The 21,581-nt window shown below is 37.6% G+C and overlaps 1 protein-coding gene across 7 annotated transcripts in view; it reads right to left on the reverse strand.

Moving 5' to 3' along the window:
- DNM1L (dynamin 1 like) overlaps positions 1-19,474 on the reverse strand; it is a 45,709-nt gene extending 26,235 nt beyond the window's left edge. For 3 of the 7 annotated variants that reach the window (XM_030830401.2, XM_030830397.2, XM_030830396.2), the window contains exons 1-5: positions 19,284-19,474; positions 6,693-6,840; positions 2,851-2,889; positions 1,335-1,381; positions 855-926 (exon numbers count right to left, since the gene is read on the reverse strand). In XM_030830401.2, coding sequence (XP_030686261.1) covers positions 855-926; positions 1,335-1,381; positions 2,851-2,889; positions 6,693-6,840; positions 19,284-19,385 — 408 coding nt within the window. In that variant the 5' untranslated portion in view covers positions 19,386-19,474. The remainder of the gene's footprint in view (positions 1-854; positions 927-1,334; positions 1,382-2,850; positions 2,890-6,692; positions 6,841-19,283) is intronic. The other 4 variants (XM_030830402.3, XM_030830399.2, XM_030830403.3 and 1 more) reach the window with 2 other exon arrangements.
- Positions 19,475-21,581: the final 2,107 nt, after the last annotated feature.

Here is a 21,581-nt window from a genome sequence, read left to right on the forward strand (position 1 = left end):
GTTATCCAAATCAGGGAAGTATGGCGGCAGCAGCAGTAACTAAAAGGTAACCTGCCCAGAGACCAATAATAAACAAAGCTTAGTCAATCACTAAAACAGAGACAAATATCCTGAATAGGCATAAAGAAATTAACATGGCTCCAAAAATGCCTTTTTGTCAGGAAAAACCTCTCCAGCACAGCATCCGGCAGATAAAAGGACTCAATAAGTATTTTTTAATATTAATACTTAGCTAAGGCCCACTTGTGGGATTAAACGTACCCATACAAGAATGTAGGTAACAACAAAAGAGAAGGGAACAGAAAAGTAATAAGAATAAAGAAAGAAGAGAGAGAAAACAGAAGCATTTAAGGGAGTCAGTGATAGTGCCTCGTGTCAAAATTAATCGTATCTTAGACACCTAATTTACTTTAAATTCTCAGAATCTGAGAAGACAATTCAGCTGTTAACATTACTTTTCATTTTCATTGAAAAAAAAACCCTTAATTTCCCGTTTGCTTTCATAAGTAAATCTAGCCTTACTCAGGTAAGAAAAAGAGCTCTTCAAAATACATGGATCTTGTAAGTTATATATTGCTTCTTAAATTAGAATACAGTCAATCCAGCAGAAAAAGATAACACTGTAGGAAGTATTAAATTAAAAAGTTACATAATAAAGTGATATATAAATCTCAAGATCAAGAATAAACACCTAAATGAAATATCTGATAGCATATAAAAACTCTAAGAAACAAAAGGTATTAAATAAAGTTTTTATATATTTGGGAAAATACTCCATTAGTTTCAAAGACCAGAATACTCTTGATGATATATTTATCAATGGGTATAATTTCCAGCTCTAAAGAGATGCCTACCTTATTATTTCCTGAAATCCTTTCTGTTTCATTTTCAATTTCTTGTCGAATTTCATCAAAATCTGTGTAAAGCTAAAAATTATTGAAACAAAAAACACGGTATTCAAAATAAGATTAAAAGTTCTTAAGCAGGGTTTGATAAATTTCAAGGATGTCTATGGATCTGCTTCAGAGAATTAGTAAACAAACTCTAATATACACATATATTTTTTCTGAGCCAAAGAGTCATAGTTTATATCAGTTTTTCAAAGCTGCCTGAGCCCACAACAGTTAAGAGTCTCAGAGAGAACAGGGCTCAACTTAAATGTTTTCCAAATAAACTACTATGGTTAGAAATGTTAAGATTTATTTTATAAGGAACAGCTGCTTCAAGATAACAATGCTACATTGCCAATCATAAGAAACTAAATTATCAACTACTTGTACCCCCAAAAAATGTTTTCAACATGTTACTTCTTCACCATATTCTTCTACAATTACCTTATTTTTGGTGTGAAGAAATTTACCCCATTCTTCTGCTTCAACCCCTGGAAAAAGAAAAACTCCATTTATTGGAAACTATGGAAATTACTTTTTATCTTTATTTAGGAATTCAAAAAGGCAGTACAATATTATTTTTTCCTATTTTGCCATTAACTACAAGTTAACGTATATTTTAAGATCTGCTAAATTATACTCTCACATTTTAAGAATTGTACCAGGTATTTCAGAAACGACTAATTTCAGAGTTGCTCACAGGTCTTCCCACTATTTGAAATCTAGATTTCAACAAATAAAATTGTTTACCTCTCCTCATATTATAGTAAAATATGTATACTTTATTTTTAAATATCTTACACATAAAAAGCAGTTTATCTGATGAAAATACTCAAGCTAATGGCTAAAAGAAGAAAACTTATGAGTCACACTGAATAATAATGCAAAAAGCATATATAATAGATTTACATGTAACTCATAAAAATTTGCAATATGTGAATGAAACAGCTAACTTTTCATTCTGTTTTGTCGTTTTTATTTTAATTTGGTTTCTTGTTGGTAACCCATAAAGTCACAATTTGTCGTTACTTTAAAGAGCTCTCTCAGTAGTGTGAAGCTACTCCATAATTTATATGCATTTTCAACGTGATTTTTCCCCCCCAGGAACAAGATTATGTTCTCCCTTGGAATTGAAGGTAGGTAAGAAATGAAATGGCATGGGGTGTGGGGAACCTGGCATATGCCCTGTATGGAGTTGCTACTCGCCAGTAGTTTCCAATAATAGGTCTGCTCCTCTTGCACTTGCTGAAAAAAGGAAAAATTATTCACTGCAGGTACTGTTTTGAGTGATCTGAGACTTGGAGAGCAAATTTTGTTCTGATTTTCCCAGAAAAGCTAGAAATGCTTAATTGTAGAAAGGTAAACTAACTTTGCCTCCCCGAAGCACAGCTATTCTGTTTTTGCCAAATTCAGAGTTTCAAACGTCTTAATGATTAAGTTTATGAATAACACATACCAGCCACCTGAGATCAAATTAAAATGACTGTAAGATATTCAAATAAATATTTACTGAGGAAAAGGTGGATCAATTTCTTTGGTGGGATAAAGGTAAAGAAACTGGATCCTTTTTGCAAGTAAAATGCTCACCTACTTGAAGCTTAGTACCTTCTTCCAAGAAGTCTCATTGGAGAACTGGAGTAATCTAGATGAATAGAACTCAGAGGCAGGTACTATATACCAAAGGGGTGTTCTTAATTTACCTTATCATATAGAAGAGGCCTGGCTTCACAAGCATGTTTTTAAAAATAAAAATAAAATAAATTACATTCACCACCAAAAAAAGCCTGCATTCTGATGCAACGCCAAAAGGTAACAAGAACCACTAACACCTGCAATCAATCAATGTGGATAGGCAAATAAAAATGGAAGAAAAAAAATGCACACAGCCTGTAAGAGTACAAAAGCACACATGCAGGCACAATAGGAAAAGAAGGGCCAAAAACAAATGGATAAAGGAAACCTTTAGAAAGGTGTCTTGAGTTTTTCCATGTAGCAGGGTCTGTAGTTAAAGAGAAACAGCACAGAATGATAAGTTTAGTGCTTATCCCTAATATTTGAAACCTTTCTAAAAAATCAAGTGTGCAAAAAACCTGAACACATTTCAAATGCCATTTCAAATGCATTCAATTATTCCAAATTTACAACTATAAAACTTCCATTACAATTAGTTATAATTAGAGGGATTATATAATATTTTAAATGACACAAATGAAGTATATAGTGTGCCATAATTTATTTTTTATTTTCCATTACACCTAATTATATCACCTCTGGTTTCTAATTCTAACAAAGTGGATTAAAATTAATTTACTATTCAAAAATTTGTCTTAGACATCTGATAACTATGGGTAAAGATAAATTACCTAGTGGAAAAAAATCTACAAAACATATCAAACACATCTTTCAAAACCTTTAAAGTAAATATGAACGTATTTACCAATTGAGCTTTCTAAGGGATTATTTTCTTTGAAATATATATTGAATTTAACAGAACACCACAGAAACAATTTTGGTCTTTAGTCAGCATGCTACTTTTGGATTTAGTCTACAAGGAGATCTGAGGAAAACTTAATTTATTTCTTATAAATATATAAAAGGTAATCATAGAGTTCAAACTAAATCACCATCTCACTTGAAAACAGTTTTTGTTTTTAATAAGATTTTATCAGAAAATTCTTTTACATTGGCAGAAGTGGGGGGCAAGATGAGAAATACTATAAATCTATATATTGACACCTCAATTATCCTATGTAGTTGGCAGAATGAGGGATCTCATGTTATATAAATTTTCCTGATAATTGAATTATACATAGTAATACTTAAATAGTTTAGCCAGTTTTGATGGACCTATATTTAAAATGGATTATACTGCTCCATGTCATGTTAGAATCCACTGCTCTTAAACTTACCTATTAATGGTAACTTATGCCTTTGTTACATAATAGAGCCCTTTGAGGCTACAAATCCCTATACAAAATGGTTAGACACTGATTTTTTCTTTTTTTGAAGTTCTCCTGTCTTTATGTTTTCCTCCCCTTTCTCCTGTATGGTTGCCAGGCTGTCAGGTAGTTCATACTCTTCTGGCTGTCTCCTGCTTCACTGTTCCTAATTTCCTCTAGGGTAGAATGATTTGTGGTAAGGTAGAACTGTTTATCCTAAGGATAAATGGGCTCTGATGAGAAGTTAAAGAACTATTCTAGTTATTAATAATATATATGACATTTAGTACTCAAAATTTACAAAATCTATTTTGTGTTCTGGGTGGCTGAGTTGTCATTTGAAGTGAGGTTTTATGTTTTTTAATATAAAAAATAAGCACTAAGCTTGGGGAAAAAAAAATATATATATATAGGTAAAGATATGCAGATTTACTGACCAACCACCAAGAAGAGACATCAACAAAACAGAGTGGACATACAAACAAAGAGATACCAAGGAACTGACACTTCTATAGCTGAAATGTACACCCCTTCCAGAAGCACTGCCCACATCTGCAAATAGTTTCTGAGAGACAGGATATCATCTGCCCTTTTCAAGGTGACTGAAGAAAATGAAGAGTTAAAAGCAACAGACTTAACACCATACAGTTTCTTGAAGTCTTAGTTTAAGGTATTTGGTAAAATTGATGATGTTAGTGAGAATGAAATTTTTAAAGAGTTATTCTATACATTTGAAGCTGGACCATAAATTAGTCCAAAATGATTAAATTCAAGGTTCAGAATTTCAATAATAAAGAAATATTACAGAAAAGCAAAGCGATGAATAATATACCAAGAAGCTACCTAATATAATTAAAAGACTCCTACATATCCTCTGGCAGTCTATCCAAAAATATTTATCATTATATCATTATATGTTAACATCTACAACTTCATTAACTTGCTTTAGCGATTAACTTTCTGTAGTCATTGCAGATGCTCATGACAGGTCTTTTTTTTTTCCCCTTTAAAAAAAAAATCAAACTATCACAACAATGCTCCTATAATAAGTAAAGGAAAAGATCAGATACAAAAATTAAAGTAACTCCAATTGCATCAAATTATCATCCCATCTTAGATTAGAATATAAGAAACAGAATGAAACTTCACTGAAAACAGATCTCTGCAGAATGAGAAACAAACATGGTACTCTGCTGCAAATGCAATTTAATACTTAGAACATTTTATAGACTTTTATAAATAAGACAAAATGTGAACCAAACACTGAAGATTAAACATATTACTCTCATCAAATATTCCAAACCTCACTAATGTAAAAGTATGATTAATAGAGGATACATATTTAATAGGCAATTTAAAACATGCTAATAAAGATAGTGTGTCTTAGGGCTTCCCTGGTGGTGCAGTGGTTGAGAGTCCGCCTGCCGATGAAGGGGACGCGGGTTCGTGCCCCGGTCCAGGAAGATCCCACATGCCGCGGAGCGGCTGGGCCCGTGAGCCATGGCCATTGAGCCTGCGCGTCCGGAGCCTGTGCTCCGCAACGGGAGAGGCCACAACAGTGAGAGGCTCACATACCGCAAAAAAAAAAAAAAAAAAAAAGATAGTGTGTCTTAAAATATTTTCAGTTTAACCAAAGAAGAACTGCTATAAAGGATGGTGCATATTTTCTTATCATGATACTCCACGTTTACTATTTGGGTGAGGGAGGACTCTAAAAAGTATGTGCTATATAGGTAAGCCTTAGCAAGAGAAGGATAGTAAAAAAAATAATAATAATTAGGGACCTCCCTGGCAGTCTGGTGGTTAAGACACCATGCTTCCACTGCAGGGAGCGTAGGTTCAATCCCCGGTCGGGGAACTAAGATACCTCATGCTACGTGGAGTGGCAAAAATAATAATAATTTTTTTAAAAAAAACTCTTTCTAAAAATAATATTCATCTTAGGGCTTCCCTGGTGGCGCAGTGGTTTAGAGTCCACTTGCCAATGCAGGGGACACGGGTTTGTGCCCCGGTCCGGGAAGATCCCACATACCGTGGAGCGGCCGGGCCCGTGAGCCATGGCCGCTGAGCCTGCGCGTCCAGAGCCTGTGCTCCGCAACAGGATAGGCCACAACAGTGAGAGGCCCGCATACTGCAAAATAAATAAATAAATAAATAAATAAATAAATAAATAAATAAATAATAATAATAATATTCATCTTAGATTGAAGGGCCAAAGATTCAAAATTAGCAGACACATGGCAAGACCAGAAAAGGGAAGGTAAGATAACATTGTCATGCTGAAAAGCTAAATCATTTTAATTTTATTTAAAAGTAAATATTTAAACTAGAATCTAAAATATTTAAATTCTAGGGACTTCCCTGGTGGTCCAGTGGTTAAGACTCTGCGCTTCCACTACAGGGGGCACAGGTTCGATCCCTGGTCGGGGAACTAAGATCCCGTGTGCCGCGTGGCGTGGCAAAAAAAAGAAAATATTTAAATTCTAAAACAAAGTGAAAAAGCAAAAACATTGTTTTAAACACAAGGAAAAAAAGTTTAAAACACTCCAAAAGACACAAAAACTTTTAAAAATAACTGATTCTCATTTACCAAGTAGCTCACTAGATCCCCCACTAAATAGCATTAACAACAGTTTACTAAACTGAATTACCAAAAAGGTTCTTTTTCAAACAAGTTGACTCACGGTCCTCAAAAACAATAAAAATTACTCTTTTTTAACATGAGAAAAGACGCATACCACTTTTCTTCACAAGACTCCTGATTTTGCTACAGCCACTAATTTCTAATTAGCTCATATCTTTTGAAGATTGGACCAAAAATGAAGAATTTTTAAATAATTTATATTCCAATTCTAAAATTTACCATTTTCTTCTCCTGTTGTTTTTCGTTTATCTTCGGGTGAAACATGGACTAGCTGCAGAATGAGAGGTCTCCGGGTGACAATACCAGTGCCTCTGGGAAGCAGGTCCCTCCCCACTAGGCTTTCTAGCACTGAGCTCTTTCCACTGCTCTGAAAACGGAATACACAAGAGCAAAATGAGTTTCTTAACAGGTTTTTTTGTAACTCAGTAAGACTATGCTATATAATTACTTTAAAAAAAATTCTTGCCAAGTCTTTTAAAATGAAAGTTTAAAATGAAGTTTATTATCTATTATATGATCTTTATTTCTTTAAAATAAAAAAGTACAAAAAGAGAAAATATATACCCTAGTGCAAAATCAATTAGTTATGTGGTAACAATATCTATGATTATTTCATGGGATATATAAAAATTTATAACTCAAAACAAAAGAGAGTGACAATATGAAAGCCCCAATTCCCCATAATTTTCCTACCTTTTCTGATACTCTCAACCATATAATATTAGGTATTTTCAAAACCTATATAATATTGGTATACATAAAATTATGCCCAGAATATGTAGATATTTTACTTTAAATGGGATAGTAGTACTATGTGTATTTTTCTCTAACCCACTTTTATTTTTAATATAACAATCAGGGATATCATTCCATATCAATATATTTACTTCTGTGCTTAATAGTTAAATAGTATTCTGTATGTAAAACCAAACCCCAACTGATGGACATTTAAATGGTCTTTGCCACTATTAACAATGCTGCAATAAACATACTTTGTACATATAACCTTACTCACTTATCCTATTACCTCATTAGATTTACTTAGTTCATTAAATGAAATTGCTGTGATTAAAGAGCATACAGATTTTATGCATTCAGATACTACCAGACTGCACACTACAAGATGGGGGGCACCAAGCTATGCTTTATGTTCAATCTGCTGCATTCCCATCAGCATTGGGCATTACCACTTTTTTGAGTCTGCTACTTTTTTTTGATAGATAAACACTGACAGTTCATTTAAATTTGCATTTCTTTATTATTCAGCCTAGTATCACTTTGTTTAAGGGCCTTTTGTATTTCTCCTTCAGTGATTTGCTTGTTCAAATGCTGGTGTATTATGTGTCTTATTAGTTTATAAAGATCTTTATCCATATAAGTATTTATTTTTTGTTGTTTTGAATATTTTCCCCCAACTTTTTATTTTGAAAATTTCAAAGCCACAAGAGTTGCAAGAATATTAACAGTGAATACCCATATACTGCAACAAAAGTACCATATACCTTAACTAATTATTAGTATTTTGACACATTTGCTTTATGTCTCTTCTTACACACACACATCTTTTCTTTTGCTGTCCCTTTTGAGAGCAGGTTAATATGTCATGACATTTCATCCCTAAATATAGTGGCATATCTCTAAGAATAAGGGCATTCTACTATATAACCACACTACAATGATCACAGTGAGGAAATTTAACATAGACACAATACTAATAAACAGTACATAATCAAATAATATATAAACTTGTCTCTATTATGCATTTTTATATTATACATAAATGTTTACAAATTTTCTATTTTTTCAACTTTGTAATTCATATTTTTCTGTAACAGAATGTTTTCCTTACTGTATTTTTTCTTAGTCAAAACTAGTACATCTTCTAATTTCATACTTCTACAAAAGCAAACACCCTAAACTCATCTACTGTATCAGAAAGGGTCTACAAGAAACAGATGGCCCATTCAAGTTAGAATAATTTAAGGAAAGTTTATTTACAAGTGGACTATTTACAAAGTTTTGGAAGAGGGGGATCACAAGGGATAGTGCAATAACGTGGGCTGGTAATGACAGAGCAGCTCTTATCACTCACAAGCTCCAAAAGATGGATGAGAACTTTTAGAGAGCCAGCCAAAGGCACCTACACATAGGAAGTAAGCCAGGGGAATAAATACCCAGACTTTAGTCTCCTCCTTTCTCTAAGTCCTGCCAAGGCTCCCCATTTCCAAACCCAATAGGCAGAGGACATTCCTATTGTCCAGAAAGGTCCCCTATGATGGAGAAAACTAATGTTGAGTGGATAAGGAGTGTCAAATTTAAGATTATGTGGCACATCCGGTTTTGCTACGTTTTGGAGTCCAGGTTTGCTGCTCTCATAAGTAAAATGGGTGCTTCCCCCATTTCTTTTCTGTACTCTAAAATAATTTAAACAACACGCAATGGGGACCTTCAAGATGGCAGAGGAGTAAGACACGGAGATCAGCTTCTGCCCCACAGATACATCAAAAATACATCTACAGGGACTTCCCTGGTGGCACAGTGGCTGAGAGTCTGCCTGCCAATGCAGGGGACATGGGTTCGTGCCCCAGTCTGGGAGGATCCCACATGCCGTGGAGCGGCTAGGCCCATGAGCTGTGGCCGCTGGGCCTGTGCGTCCAGAGCCTGTGCTCCTCAACGGGAGAGGCCACAGCAGTGAGAGGCCCGCGTACCGCATAAAAAAAATACTAATAATAATACATCTACAGGGCTTCCCTGGTGGTGCAGTGGTTGAGAGTCCGCCTGCCGATGCAGTGGACACGGGTTCGTGCCCCAGTGCCCCAGATCCCACAAGCCACGTGGCGCCACGTGTGCCCCAGATCCCACAAGCCACGTGGCGCGGCCAAGAAAAAAAAAGCTAATAGTATGGCAATGGCATAAAAACAGACACATAAACCAATGGAACAGAGAGCTCAGAAATAAACCTACACATATACGGACAATTAATTTACAACAAAGGGGTCAAGAATATAAAATGGGGAAAGGACAGTCTCTTCAATAAATGGTGTTGGGAAACTGGACAGCCCACATGCAAAAGCATGACCTAGACCACTATCTTACACTATATCAAAAAAAAAAAAAAAAAAAGTCAGCTGAAAATGCGTTAAAAACTTGAATATAAGCCCCGAAAATATAAAACTCCTAGAAGAAAAAAACATACGTTGTAAGCTCCTTGACATTGGTTTGGGTGATGATTTTTTGAATTTGACACCAAATCAAAGCCAACTAAAGTAAAAATAAACAAGGGGGAGTACATCAAACTAAAAAGCTTCTGCACTGCAAAGAAAACCATCAACAAAGTGAAAAAGCAACCCATGGAGTGGGAAAAAATATTTTCAAACCACTTATCCAATATGGGGCTAACATACAAAATATACAAAGAACTCACACAACTAAAGAGCAAAAAACAAAAAACAACACACATACAAATAACCGGATTTAAAAATGAAATTAAGGGAATTCCCTGGTAGTCCAGTGGTTAGAACTCCCGGCTTTCACTGCCAAGGGCCCAGGTTTGATCCCTGGTCGGGGAACTTAAGATTCCACAAGCTACACAGCCAAAATAAATAAATAAATAAAAATTAAAATAAAAATGAACTTAGGACCCAAGTAGCCATTTTTCCAAAGAAGACATACAAATGGCCAACAGGTGCATGAAAAGATGCTCAACATCACTAATCACCCGGGAAATGCAAATCAAGGCCACAATGAGATATCACCTCACACCTGTTATAATGGCTATTACTAAAAAGACAAGAAATAAGTGTTGCTGAGGATGTGGAGGAAAGGAAACCCTCATACACTTTTGGTGGGAATGTATATTGGTGCAGCCACTATAAAAAACAGTATGGAGGTTCCTCTAAAAATTAAAAATAGAGCTACCATATAATCCAGCAATTCCACCTCTGGGTATTTATTTGAAGGATACAAAAACACTAAATTGAAAAGATCTATGCATCCCTATGTTCGTTCCAGCATTATTTCAAAAAGCCAAGAAATGGAAATAAACTAAAAGTTCACCAGTGGATGAATAAAGTAAATGTGGTGTGTACATCACACACACACACACACACACAGGAATATCATTCAGCCATAAAAAAAGAAGGAAATCCTGCTATTTACAACAACATAAATGGACCTTGCTAAGTAAAATAAGTCAGAGAAAAGCAAATACCACATGATCTCATTTATATGTGGAATCTAAAACAAAAACAAAACAAACAGCAAAAAAAACAAACTTATAAATACAGAGAACAGACTGGTGGTTGCCAGAGGTGGGGGGTGGGTGAAATGGGTAAAAGTGGCCAAAAGGTACAATCTTCCAATTATAAAGTAAGTCCTGGGGATGTAATGTATAGCATAGTGACTGGAGATAATAATACTGTGGTGTATATTTTAAAGTTACTAAGAGAGTAAATCTTAATAGTTCTCATCATAAGAAAAAGAACTTTGGGACTTCCCTGGTGGTCCAGGGGTAAAGAATCCACCTTCCAACGCAGGGGATGCGGGTTTGATCCCTGGTCAGGGAACTAAGATCCCACATTCCACAGGTCAACTAAGCCCACACGCCACAACTACCGAGCTCACACATCTCAGCTAGAGAGCCTGTGTGCCACAAACTACAGAGCTCACACACTATGGAACCCACGCACCACAACTATACAGCCCTTGTGCCCTAAAGCCTGTGCACCACAACTAGAGAGAGAAAACCCGCACGCCACAACTAGAGAGAAGCCCACGCACTGCAACCAAAAAAATATTAAAATAAAAGAATTGTAACTATGTGTGGTGATGGACTACTAGACTTATTGGTACTCTAGACTTATTGGCATTCTAGACTTATTGTGGTGATTGTTTCCCAATGTTTAGACTTGTCAATCGTTACGTTATACAACTGAAACTAACATAATGTCAATTATATCACAAGTTTTTAAAAATTTTATGTGTCAACACACATAGACCAAACAAAACATGTCTGTGCACTCCCAATTTTCACCTCAGTATTCTAAATGGCCATAGGTTTCTTCAACAATTGTTTAGATCAGTGCTTGTTTCTCCCTGGTGATTTAAACACTCCATGTCTGCACTCTTTCCAGGAAGGTGAGTGGCTACAGCAGTTCCAAAGTGGCAAAAGTCACAGCCAGCATGCTCTGAAAATAGGGCTCTCTTGGCACTGCAACGTCTTCTGCTTTTTTCATCTCTACATACTCCCCAAATCAATTCAATATCCTGTATATTTAGGGGCTAAAAGTTTGTGTGTATGCTTTCAGTGTCATCTTTTAGTTTCTTCCAAATTGCACTGTATTGAGATTTATAGTGTTTTGAATTTATATTTTGAGATGGAGCCTTAATGTTTTGTCATATTTTTAGTTCTCTGTGATACCTAACATCAACTGGGAGCAGGGAGTTGTATTCTTTTGATGCAATTGAAAATGGGATCATTGTAAATATTCATGGATGCCACATTAACCAAGGCTGATTCAGTTTTTCACTTCTAAATTTTTACTTTTCATTGTATAAAGCAGACCTCTCAATTATTTATTTGATATTAATATAACAGATAAATATGTACATTTCCTAATTTTTTAACTTTTTATTTTGAAGTAGTTTTAGATTTACGGTTTCTTTAATATTTGTCTTTTTTTAAATTTATTTAATTTATTTATTTTTGGCTGCTTTGGGTCTTTGCTGCTGCACATGGGTTTTCTCTAGTTGCGGCGAGCAGGGGCTACTCTTCGTGTGGTGCGTGGGCTTCTCACTGTGGTGGCTTCTCTTATTGTGGAGCACAGGCTCTAGGCACATGGGCTCAGTAGTTGTGGCACGCGGGCTCTAGAGCGCAGGCTCAGTAGTTGTGGTGCTCAGGCTTAGCTGCTCCGTGGCATGTGGGAGCTTCCCAGACCAGAGATCGTACCCATGTCCCCTGTATATTAAGGGGCTAAAAATTTGTGTGTATTGGCAGGCGGATTCTTAACCACTGTGCCACCAGGAAGTCCCTGTCTTATTTATTTTAAATAAAATATTTCTGAGTATCCTTAGAAATATTAACTTAATGGTATTTTAAATAAATAAACTAACAAGTTTTTACTGCAGAGCTCAAACACTCCACCTATTGGCAAAATATAAATCTAAAATTTAAACCACTTCAATTATCCAAGATCGAAACTTGCTAAAATGCTAGAGACCTAACAGTCCTTAGGGAGGAATTTTTTTCTTGGTTATAAAATACAGGCCCAGTTCTATCTGGAACATAAATTAAAAGAGTGAGATCTGGATAACTGAAAAGCAAAAGTAATATCCATAAAAATTCCCACTTTTTCCATAAAAGCAGGAAAACATGGGGAAAGTGACATGAATCTACATATTAAAGAACTCAACTCCACCATGCAGGATAAACACAAAGAGATCCACATGGAGACAAATAATAATCAAACTGTTAAAAGACAAACACAAACACTGAAAGCAGCAAGGGAGAAGCAGAGAATCAATTCAAATACAAGAGATCCTCAATAAGACCAATAATAACACAATAGAGTTCTCACCAGAAATCTTGGAAGCCAGAGGCAATAGCATGACTTAAAGATCGGAAAGAAAAAAACCTATCAACCTAGAATTCTAGATCTGATTTAATATTTAGATGACAATACTCCCCAAAGCAATGTACAGATTCAATACAATCCCTACCAAAATCCCAACAACCTCATTTGCAGAAATGGAAATACCAATTCTAAAACTGCTATGGAATGAATGGCAGGGGACTCCTAACTGCAAAAACAATCTTGAAAAAAAAGAACAAAGTTGGGAGACTCATACTTTCTGGTTTCAAAATATACTACAAAGCTACAATAATCAAAACTATGTGTGGTACTGGCATAATAACAGACCTATAGACCAATGGAAAATAACTGAGAGTCCAGAAATAAACCTATACATCTATAGTCAACTGATTTTCAACAATAGAGCCAAGACCATTCAATGGGGGAAAGAATAGTCTCCAACAAATAGTCCTGGATCAACTGCACAGGCAGTTGGAAAAGAATGAAGGTGAACCCCTACTTCACACCAAAGACAAAAATTTACTCAAAATGGATCAAAACCCTAAATGTAAGAGCTGAAACTAGAAGAAAACACAAAATAATAATAAATTTTCATGACCTTGGATTTGATAATGTGTTAGATATGATACTAAAATCACAAGCAACAAAAGAAAAAAATAGATAAATTGGACTTTATCAAAATTTAAAACTTTTGTGCATCAAAGGACATGATCATGAAAGTAAAAAGACAACCTACAGAATGGGAGAAAATATGTGCAAATCATATACTGATAATGGTCTGGTATCCAAAATATATAAAAAACTCTTACAACTCAACAATTAGAAGACAAATAACCCCAACAAGCACCTAAAAAGGTATTCACATCATTAGTCATTAGGGAAATACAAATCAAAATCATAATGAGATACTACTTCACACTCTCATCAGCATAGCTATAATAAAAGACACAATGACAAGTTTTGACAAGGATATAAAGAACTGGAGCCCTAGTATGTTGCTGGGGGAATGTAAAATGGTACAGCCACTGTGAAAAAGTTTGGTGGTTCCTCAAAAAGTTAAACATAGAATTACCATATGACCCAGCATTTTACTTGTAGGTATATACCCGAAAGAACTGAAAAGAGGTATTCAAATACTTGTACACAAATATTCACAGCAGCACTACTCAAAACAACCAAAATATAGAAACAATCCAAATATCCATCAATAGATGAATGATAAAACATGGTATGTATATACAATAGAATATTAATCAGCAATTAAAAGGAAGTACTGATACATGCTACAATATGAATGAACCATGTTATACTAAGTGAAAGAAGTCAAACATAAATGGCCACATACTGTATGATTCTGTTTCTGTAAAATATTCAGAATAGGTAAATCTATAAAGAAGGAAAGAAGATTGGTGGTTGCCAGGGACTAGGGAGGAAAGGAGAATTACAAAATGACTGCTTAATGGATACAGAGTTTTCTTTTGGGGTGATGAAAATGTTTTGGACCTAGAAAGAGGTGGTGGTTGCACAACATTATGAATGTACTAAATGCCACGGAATTGTACCCTTTAAAATGACTAATTTTTATGTTATATCAGTTTCACTTCAATGCTTTAAAAAAAATTTTTTTTAAGTAAGAAGCACATGATCTACACAGAGAAAACTAGTAAAAAAGAAAAGGAAAGGGAAAAACATAAGTTTATTTAAGAGTACTCACAAGAAAACACTGAAGGAATGAAACTAAGATCAATATTTGGCACCAAATTGCTAAACTTAATGAAGCCATCACCTCTACAAACACAAGACAAATGTAGGCATATCAGGCAGGAGAGAGCAAGATTTCAGAAGGAGCTAATAAAATGTAGATAACAGTGCTGCAGAATGCAGGAGGAGGGGATGGGGGGGGCTTTTTTTAAAATAAAGAATTCCAGAATGATTTAGCACTTTCTAAAAAAGACAATAACAAGAGTTGGTGAGGGTGTATAGAAACTGAAACCCTCATATACCAGATAAAGGTTTGTAAAATGGTGCAGCCACTGTGGAAAAGTGTGCAGTTCTTTAAAAAGTTAAATAAGAGTTACCAAATGAACCAGCAATTCTACTCCTAGGTACAGATGACCCCTGAACAGCACAGGTGGTTAGAGGCACTGACTCCAGGGTGGTCAAAAATCTGCATATAATTATACAGTTGGCCCTCTGGAGCCACAGTTCCACATCCACAGATCCAACCAACCACAGATCATGTAGTAGTGCAGTATTCATTGAAAACAATCTTCATAAGTTGGTAGTACTGTAGTATCTGCATGTAAAAAAAAATCTGCATGTAAGTGGACCTGCGCAGTTCAAACCTATGTTGCTCAAGTGTCAACTATACATATCCAAGAGAATTGAAAACATATGTTCACACAAAAACTTGTTAACGAATGTTCATGACAGCATCATTCAATATAGCTAAAAAGTGGAAATAACCCAAATGTCCATCAACTAATGAATGGATAAACAAACTGTGGCATATCTATACAAGGGAATATTATTCATCCATAAAAAGTAATAAAGTATTAATACATGCCACAACATGGATGATCCTAAAAAACAGAGCAAAAGTAGCCAGACACAAAAGGCCACATATTGTATGATTCCATTTATATGAAATGTCCAGAATAGGCAAATCCATAGAGACAGAAATCAGTGGTTGCCAGGCGAGAGGAGCGGTGGCAGGGGGGCATAAAATGGAGAGTGACTTCTAATGGATACAGAGTTTCTTTCTGGGGTAATGAAAACGCTCTGGAATTAGATAGTGGCAATGGTTGCATAACCTTGTGAATATACTAAAAACCACTGAATTGAACACTTTATAATGTTAGGGTTTATGTTATATGAATTATATTTTAATTTTTTAAATGTTAAATTTGAACAGTTGGTTTGCAGATTGGTCATTTAAAATCCAAGATTCCTTTTCCTTCCGTATTTGTCTGAATTACTGAAAGTAGAGTGCTGAAATTACCAAAATAAAAGGCAAAGTGAAAAGCACAGGGCTTCCCTGGTGGCGCAGTGGTTAAGAATCCGCCTGCCAATGCAGGGGACACAGGTTCGAGCCCTAGTCTGGGAAGATCCCACATGCCATGGAGCAACTAAGCCCGTGTGCCACAACTACTGAGGCTGAGCTCTAGAGCCCGCAAGCCACAACTACTGAGCCCGCACGCCTAGAGCCTGTGCTCTGCAACAAGAGAAGCCACCGCAATGAGAAGCCCAAGCACCACAACGAAGAGTAGCCCCCACTTACCTCAAATAGAGAAAAGCCCGCGCACAGCAACAAAGACCCAGTGCAGCCAAAAATAAAATAAATAAACAAATTTTTTTAAAAAAAGCACAATACTAGCAGCACTGAGCCAGAGTCTCAGGTTAATGTCATCTGTATTGAGATTCCTATATTAGGTTGTGGTTTGGATTACATACCTGGAGGGCTCCCCCTTCCAATTCTCAACTTAAGAAACAGTGATTAAATTTCCCAAGTTGAGTCACAAATGTCATTGAAATCTTATCTCCTTCTCCACCTGCAAAGTACACCAAGGTCTAAAAGTATCAACCTTCTCTCTCCCCATTTTCTGTTCTTTCCACACAGAGGATCTTGGCTAGAGAAAAAGGAAAGCAATTTATTCAGCTAAATCGTAAAAACTGTGAATGATCGACAGCTGTAAACATCTCTCTCCTCAACTACTCCAACTCTCTGGGCCCCAAAACAGTATTACTTGGACAATTTAAGAAATCAAAGTTTAAAATATTTAGGGGTCAGCAAAGGTTGCCTGGAAGTTGATACTTTGGAGCAAGAATGCCACCAAAACCAACCTACTACTTAACAGCAGTATGCCCTTAGACTAGGCTTCCCTGCTTTTTCCAGTTTCATGCGCTATAAAATCAAAGACTCACTAATATACTATATACATCTATGAACCATCTGCATCAGAATTGGCTATGGTGCCTGGAGCACCCCAGACTTATAAAATCAAAATCTTTGCGGATGGGGTCCAGGAAACTTATTTTCAAAGTCATTCTTATATACACCCAAGTTTGAGAATCACTGTTATAAAAAGTTCCCAAAAATGCGACCTGTAGCCATTTAAAGTACAGGTAAAGCGTAAGACAGAGACATGATCACTGCCACTGAGAAATTTACCAGTTGAACTACGTACAGAACATTTACTACATCTGGAACTCACTCACTGTACACTACTCCATTAAATATGAATGTGAGGTGCTGTATATATACATGTTACACAACATTAACTAGCCTAGATGACAAAGTAGTGGTGTACTTGTATTCAAATCAAGAAGAGGTTTTTTTCCAACATATTGAGGAAACTATGGGAGAAAAGACATTGCTTCTATTCTTATTTCTTCTGTACCTGAATAATAAAGGACTGAATTTCAGCTAATAAGGACACGAATGGAGATAACCCTCATTAAATCAAGTCTAAAAACTGAATATTTCCCTTCAGAGTAATTCCAAACATCAACATGCAAAAGTGGCATATAATTATCACTACTAGGATGGTTTTTGCTGGCATATGTTAATGGTTTTCACAATGGTGAAATCTTTACTTTTCTACCCTGTCCCCTCCCCAATTTTGCGAACAGGTGTACTCACTGAAATAAATTCTATTTCATGTAAGAAAAAACCTTCTTGATTTTAAACTATTTATACTGACACACTATAGCTCTGATTCTTTTACTGCTTCATGCTTAAAAAGCATTGAGACTCTCTTAAAAGTATATGGAAAGTTTCTGGTCTACAGCTAGGAAACACTTCCAAATTACTACCCAAGAAGATTTAATTTATATCATCTCTAATTTTATTTACAAAAACAGATCGGTTTTGATAAAAGCCCCAGTGTTTTAAAAATACTATCTAGTAACTCATTCAAAGTATTTATGGAGCATCTCCTACATACCCCAGACTGTTCCAAGAGCTAGGAATAGGAACACAACAGTAAACAAAATATACCAAAAAAGTATATTTCTCATAATTTATTATGTTGATGATCCAGAGTCTCTAGTCATTACAAATATTAAGGGAGGATTGGGCAGAATCTATACCAATCCCATGGCCAACAAAGGAAATGTGTTTCTGAAATAATTTCTATTGCTTTAACTATTGAAAAGTCCCTCCCGCCCACCTTAGGATATCTATGGTTTCCAAGGTTTCCAGTGTCTGGACATACTCTATTATACTTTTAACATTAAGTTCCCTCTCAAAATAGTTACACCCTGCACATCAATTTTGTAGCAAGATGTAGCGATGAACCTCGTGGAAAGTGAGGAAACCGTCCCCTTTCCAACAAAAAACATCATTAAAAAAGGAAAGCACCTAAAATCAATATACTAAGTAATCTCTAAAATGCGTTTCTCTGAACTCTAATAAAAAAAAAGGCCTATGGTTGATTACTCTTCAACCAGGAAAAGCAGCAGGCAGAAAAAATGAAACTTATACTTCTGTCACTTCTAGAAATAACATTTATTTCTTCAATATTTCCGCATATAAAAATGTGTTATATATAAGAAATGCCAACATGAAAGGATCAGAGACCCTTGATGCCCAATTTAGATGGACGACAAAAACCACAGCCTACGCAGAAAAATTGGATACCCCTCCTAACACTCACAAACTCCAAGTACAAGTTGGTTTGGTTTTTTTTTGTTTTTAACTGCTTCGGCGTTCTCGAAACCTGGATTACACTGCAGGAAAACACTCAGGTGCACACAGTAGCGGCCTTCTCGGCCCCGACTCCGCAGTTCCAAAACTGACTCCGCAGCCCCTGAGCAAGGCAACGAGGGAAACAAAACACCCCGCTGCCCTGAAACCAATCAAGAAGGGGCTACCCGCCCCGCAGTGCGGCCCCAAGTGCCCCGCGCGTCCCCCAGGCGCCCTTGGAAGCAGCGGCCCGCGAGCGAAGCCGCGCCCGGTCCCGACGGACTCCAGTTAGGCCCGCCCGCCCGTCCGTCCCGCCCCCGGGACCCGCCGGACCGCCGCGCCGGCTCCGCCCCTCGCCTCCGGGCCGGGCCCTGGACTCCAAGCCCCAGTAGAACGCAGCCGCGGGCGCCCAGGCGCAACAGCGCCCTCCTTCCACAGGCCGCGACGGCCAGTCCGGGAGCAAGCGCTGCCGCAGTCCCGTCCAGGCCCGCGCCCCGGGCTCTGGCCTGGGCGGAAGCCACTCTCGTCTCTCACCTGCGTTCCCACCACCACGATCTGAGGCAACTGGATGATGTCGGCGCCCACCGTGTTGAATACGTCCTGGAGCTTGTTGATTACAGGAATTAGCGCCTCCATAACTCGGAAAATACCGAACCCCCGCCCGGCCGGCCGCGGCAATGAATGGGGCCGCGGCCCAGAGCCCGCCTCCTTCCTCCTCTCCTCCGCCCTCTCCTCGGGAGCCAGCACCCATTGGACTCCGCCCCCCCGCTACCTGCCCCCTCCCGACAGGCCATGCGCCAAGAGGGAGGTGTGGGGAAACAAAAGCTGCCGGGAGTTGTAGTTCTGACGCGGAGGACCTCTGGGACCTACAGCTTCCAGAAGGCTGCGCGGCGCGGGCGAGTGGCCTATGAGGAGAGAGGGGTTCTTGGGGCGAGGATGCTTCCTTGGCTCCTGTTTAAAGATTAGGGAGCGAAGCCCAGAGAGTCGGAAGGAAGAGGTACATTTATGCCTATCCTCGAGGCAAAACCAGTGTGAAAATTCCGGATATGTGTTAAGTATAACGGAGTCTCTTGGTATCCAGGACGTCATTTCCTGATAAGGACACTTTTTCAAGTAGGGTGGGGTAGAAAGGCTTAAAGAAGAGCTCCATAGCCTCAGACACCCTAGCCACGTACGAAAGGTCTGTAGGCTGATACTAAAAGATGTGAGGTGCTGTTTTGCAACAATGCAAAACCAGCTCAGGTTAGAACACGAGGGTTCTCCAGGATATTTGTTAAAAATGTGTTTAGAAAGAATCTGAAAGTGTCCGAGTTTTAGAGGGGAAAGGCTGGGCCCTCATTCTCTATATTCTATATAAGTCTTTATTCACTGTGACCTGATTCCTGGCAAAGTGGAGAGCTGATAACTGCCTTACTAGTTGTTTGCTAAGTGTGCTTACTGTTCTATTCCTAAATGTTTTTCTTTTTAGACAGATAGTATCTCTCCTCTACTGTGAACCTCCAAAGGTTTCCTCTCTCAAAATAAAAAAAGGTGACATCTGAGCAAAGATCCAAAGTAAGAGAGGAGAAAGACCCCTTCCCTACTTGATTTTTTTCCATAGTGTGTATCTCCATCTAACATGCTATATACTGAACTTGTTTACTCTCTCTCTCTTCTAGATTATCAGCTCCTAGATGCCAGGGATTTTTTGATTGTTTAATTCACTGATGCATCCCTAGCCCCTGCAAAGGGACAAACAAGATAGTCCCAAACTCAGTACCCTCTGAGCTTACAATCTAACAGAGGATGACACCATTATAGACAAATGGATAAAGTGCTATGACTGGGTTTATTATGGAGTGCTTTTTCTAGTCTGAGAGGGGAGTGAAAGTTCAAGCAAGACTTCCTAGAAGTCACTAGATATAATCTTGAGAGTGAGGACTACCTCCAGTAGTGGAAGTTGTGCCCTGCACAACTTCACTGGGTACCATTAACCTGCACAGCCATACACAGTGGCCCTGGGGAATATGCTTGATTTGTTCAACAGAACACATGATAGACACTCAATAAATACTTTTTTTAAAATTTATTTATTTTATATATTTATTTTTGACTGTGTTGGGTCTTTGTTGCTGTGCACGGGCTTTCTCTAGTTGTGGTGAGCGGGGGCTACTCTTCGTTGCAGTGTGCGGGCTTCTCATTGCGGTGGCTTCTCTTGTTGCGGAGCATGGGTTCTAGGTGTGCGGGCTTCAGTAGTTGTGGCACGTGGGCTCAGTAGTTGTGGCACACGGGCTTAGCTGCTCCCTGTGGCATGTGGGATCTTCCCGGACCAGGGCTCAAACCCGTGTCCCCTGCATTGGCAGGTGGATTCCTAACCACTGAGCCACCAGGGGAGTCCCTCAATAAATACTTTTGAACAAATGAATTAAATGTCATCTAAGCTAAGACCTGAAGGTCCACTAGTGGTGTTTTGGCATCAAGTTTTATGAACATTTCATTCTCTCTAATTCTTTTGTTTGTTTGTTTTAATTTCAGAGACAAAAATGAGACAAGAACTTCAGAACTCCAAAAACAGAAAGCAGACCAAAGAGATTTATTCCAAGTCCTTTTATTTTCTACCAAAGATAATATTATATAACAGTCAGATGTTACCCACTTTGTTTCTCAGCCCTCCATTGCTGGAACTTTTGTTCTCTTCCTTTTCTCTGAGCAGTCTGTATTCCTTCCAAGAAGAAAAGGCAGACAAAAGGAGAGGGTGGGTTCACAGTGAAGCTCCATGGGCATAACCAGTAACTGCTTCATAGGGGCAAGGTGCCCTGGGGCAACAACGATGCAACTGCTTTTCCTTTATTT

This window comes from Globicephala melas, chromosome 10 (genome assembly GCF_963455315.2).
Source record: "Globicephala melas chromosome 10, mGloMel1.2, whole genome shotgun sequence".
In the NCBI taxonomy this organism is placed as follows: Eukaryota; Metazoa; Chordata; class Mammalia; order Artiodactyla; family Delphinidae; genus Globicephala; species Globicephala melas.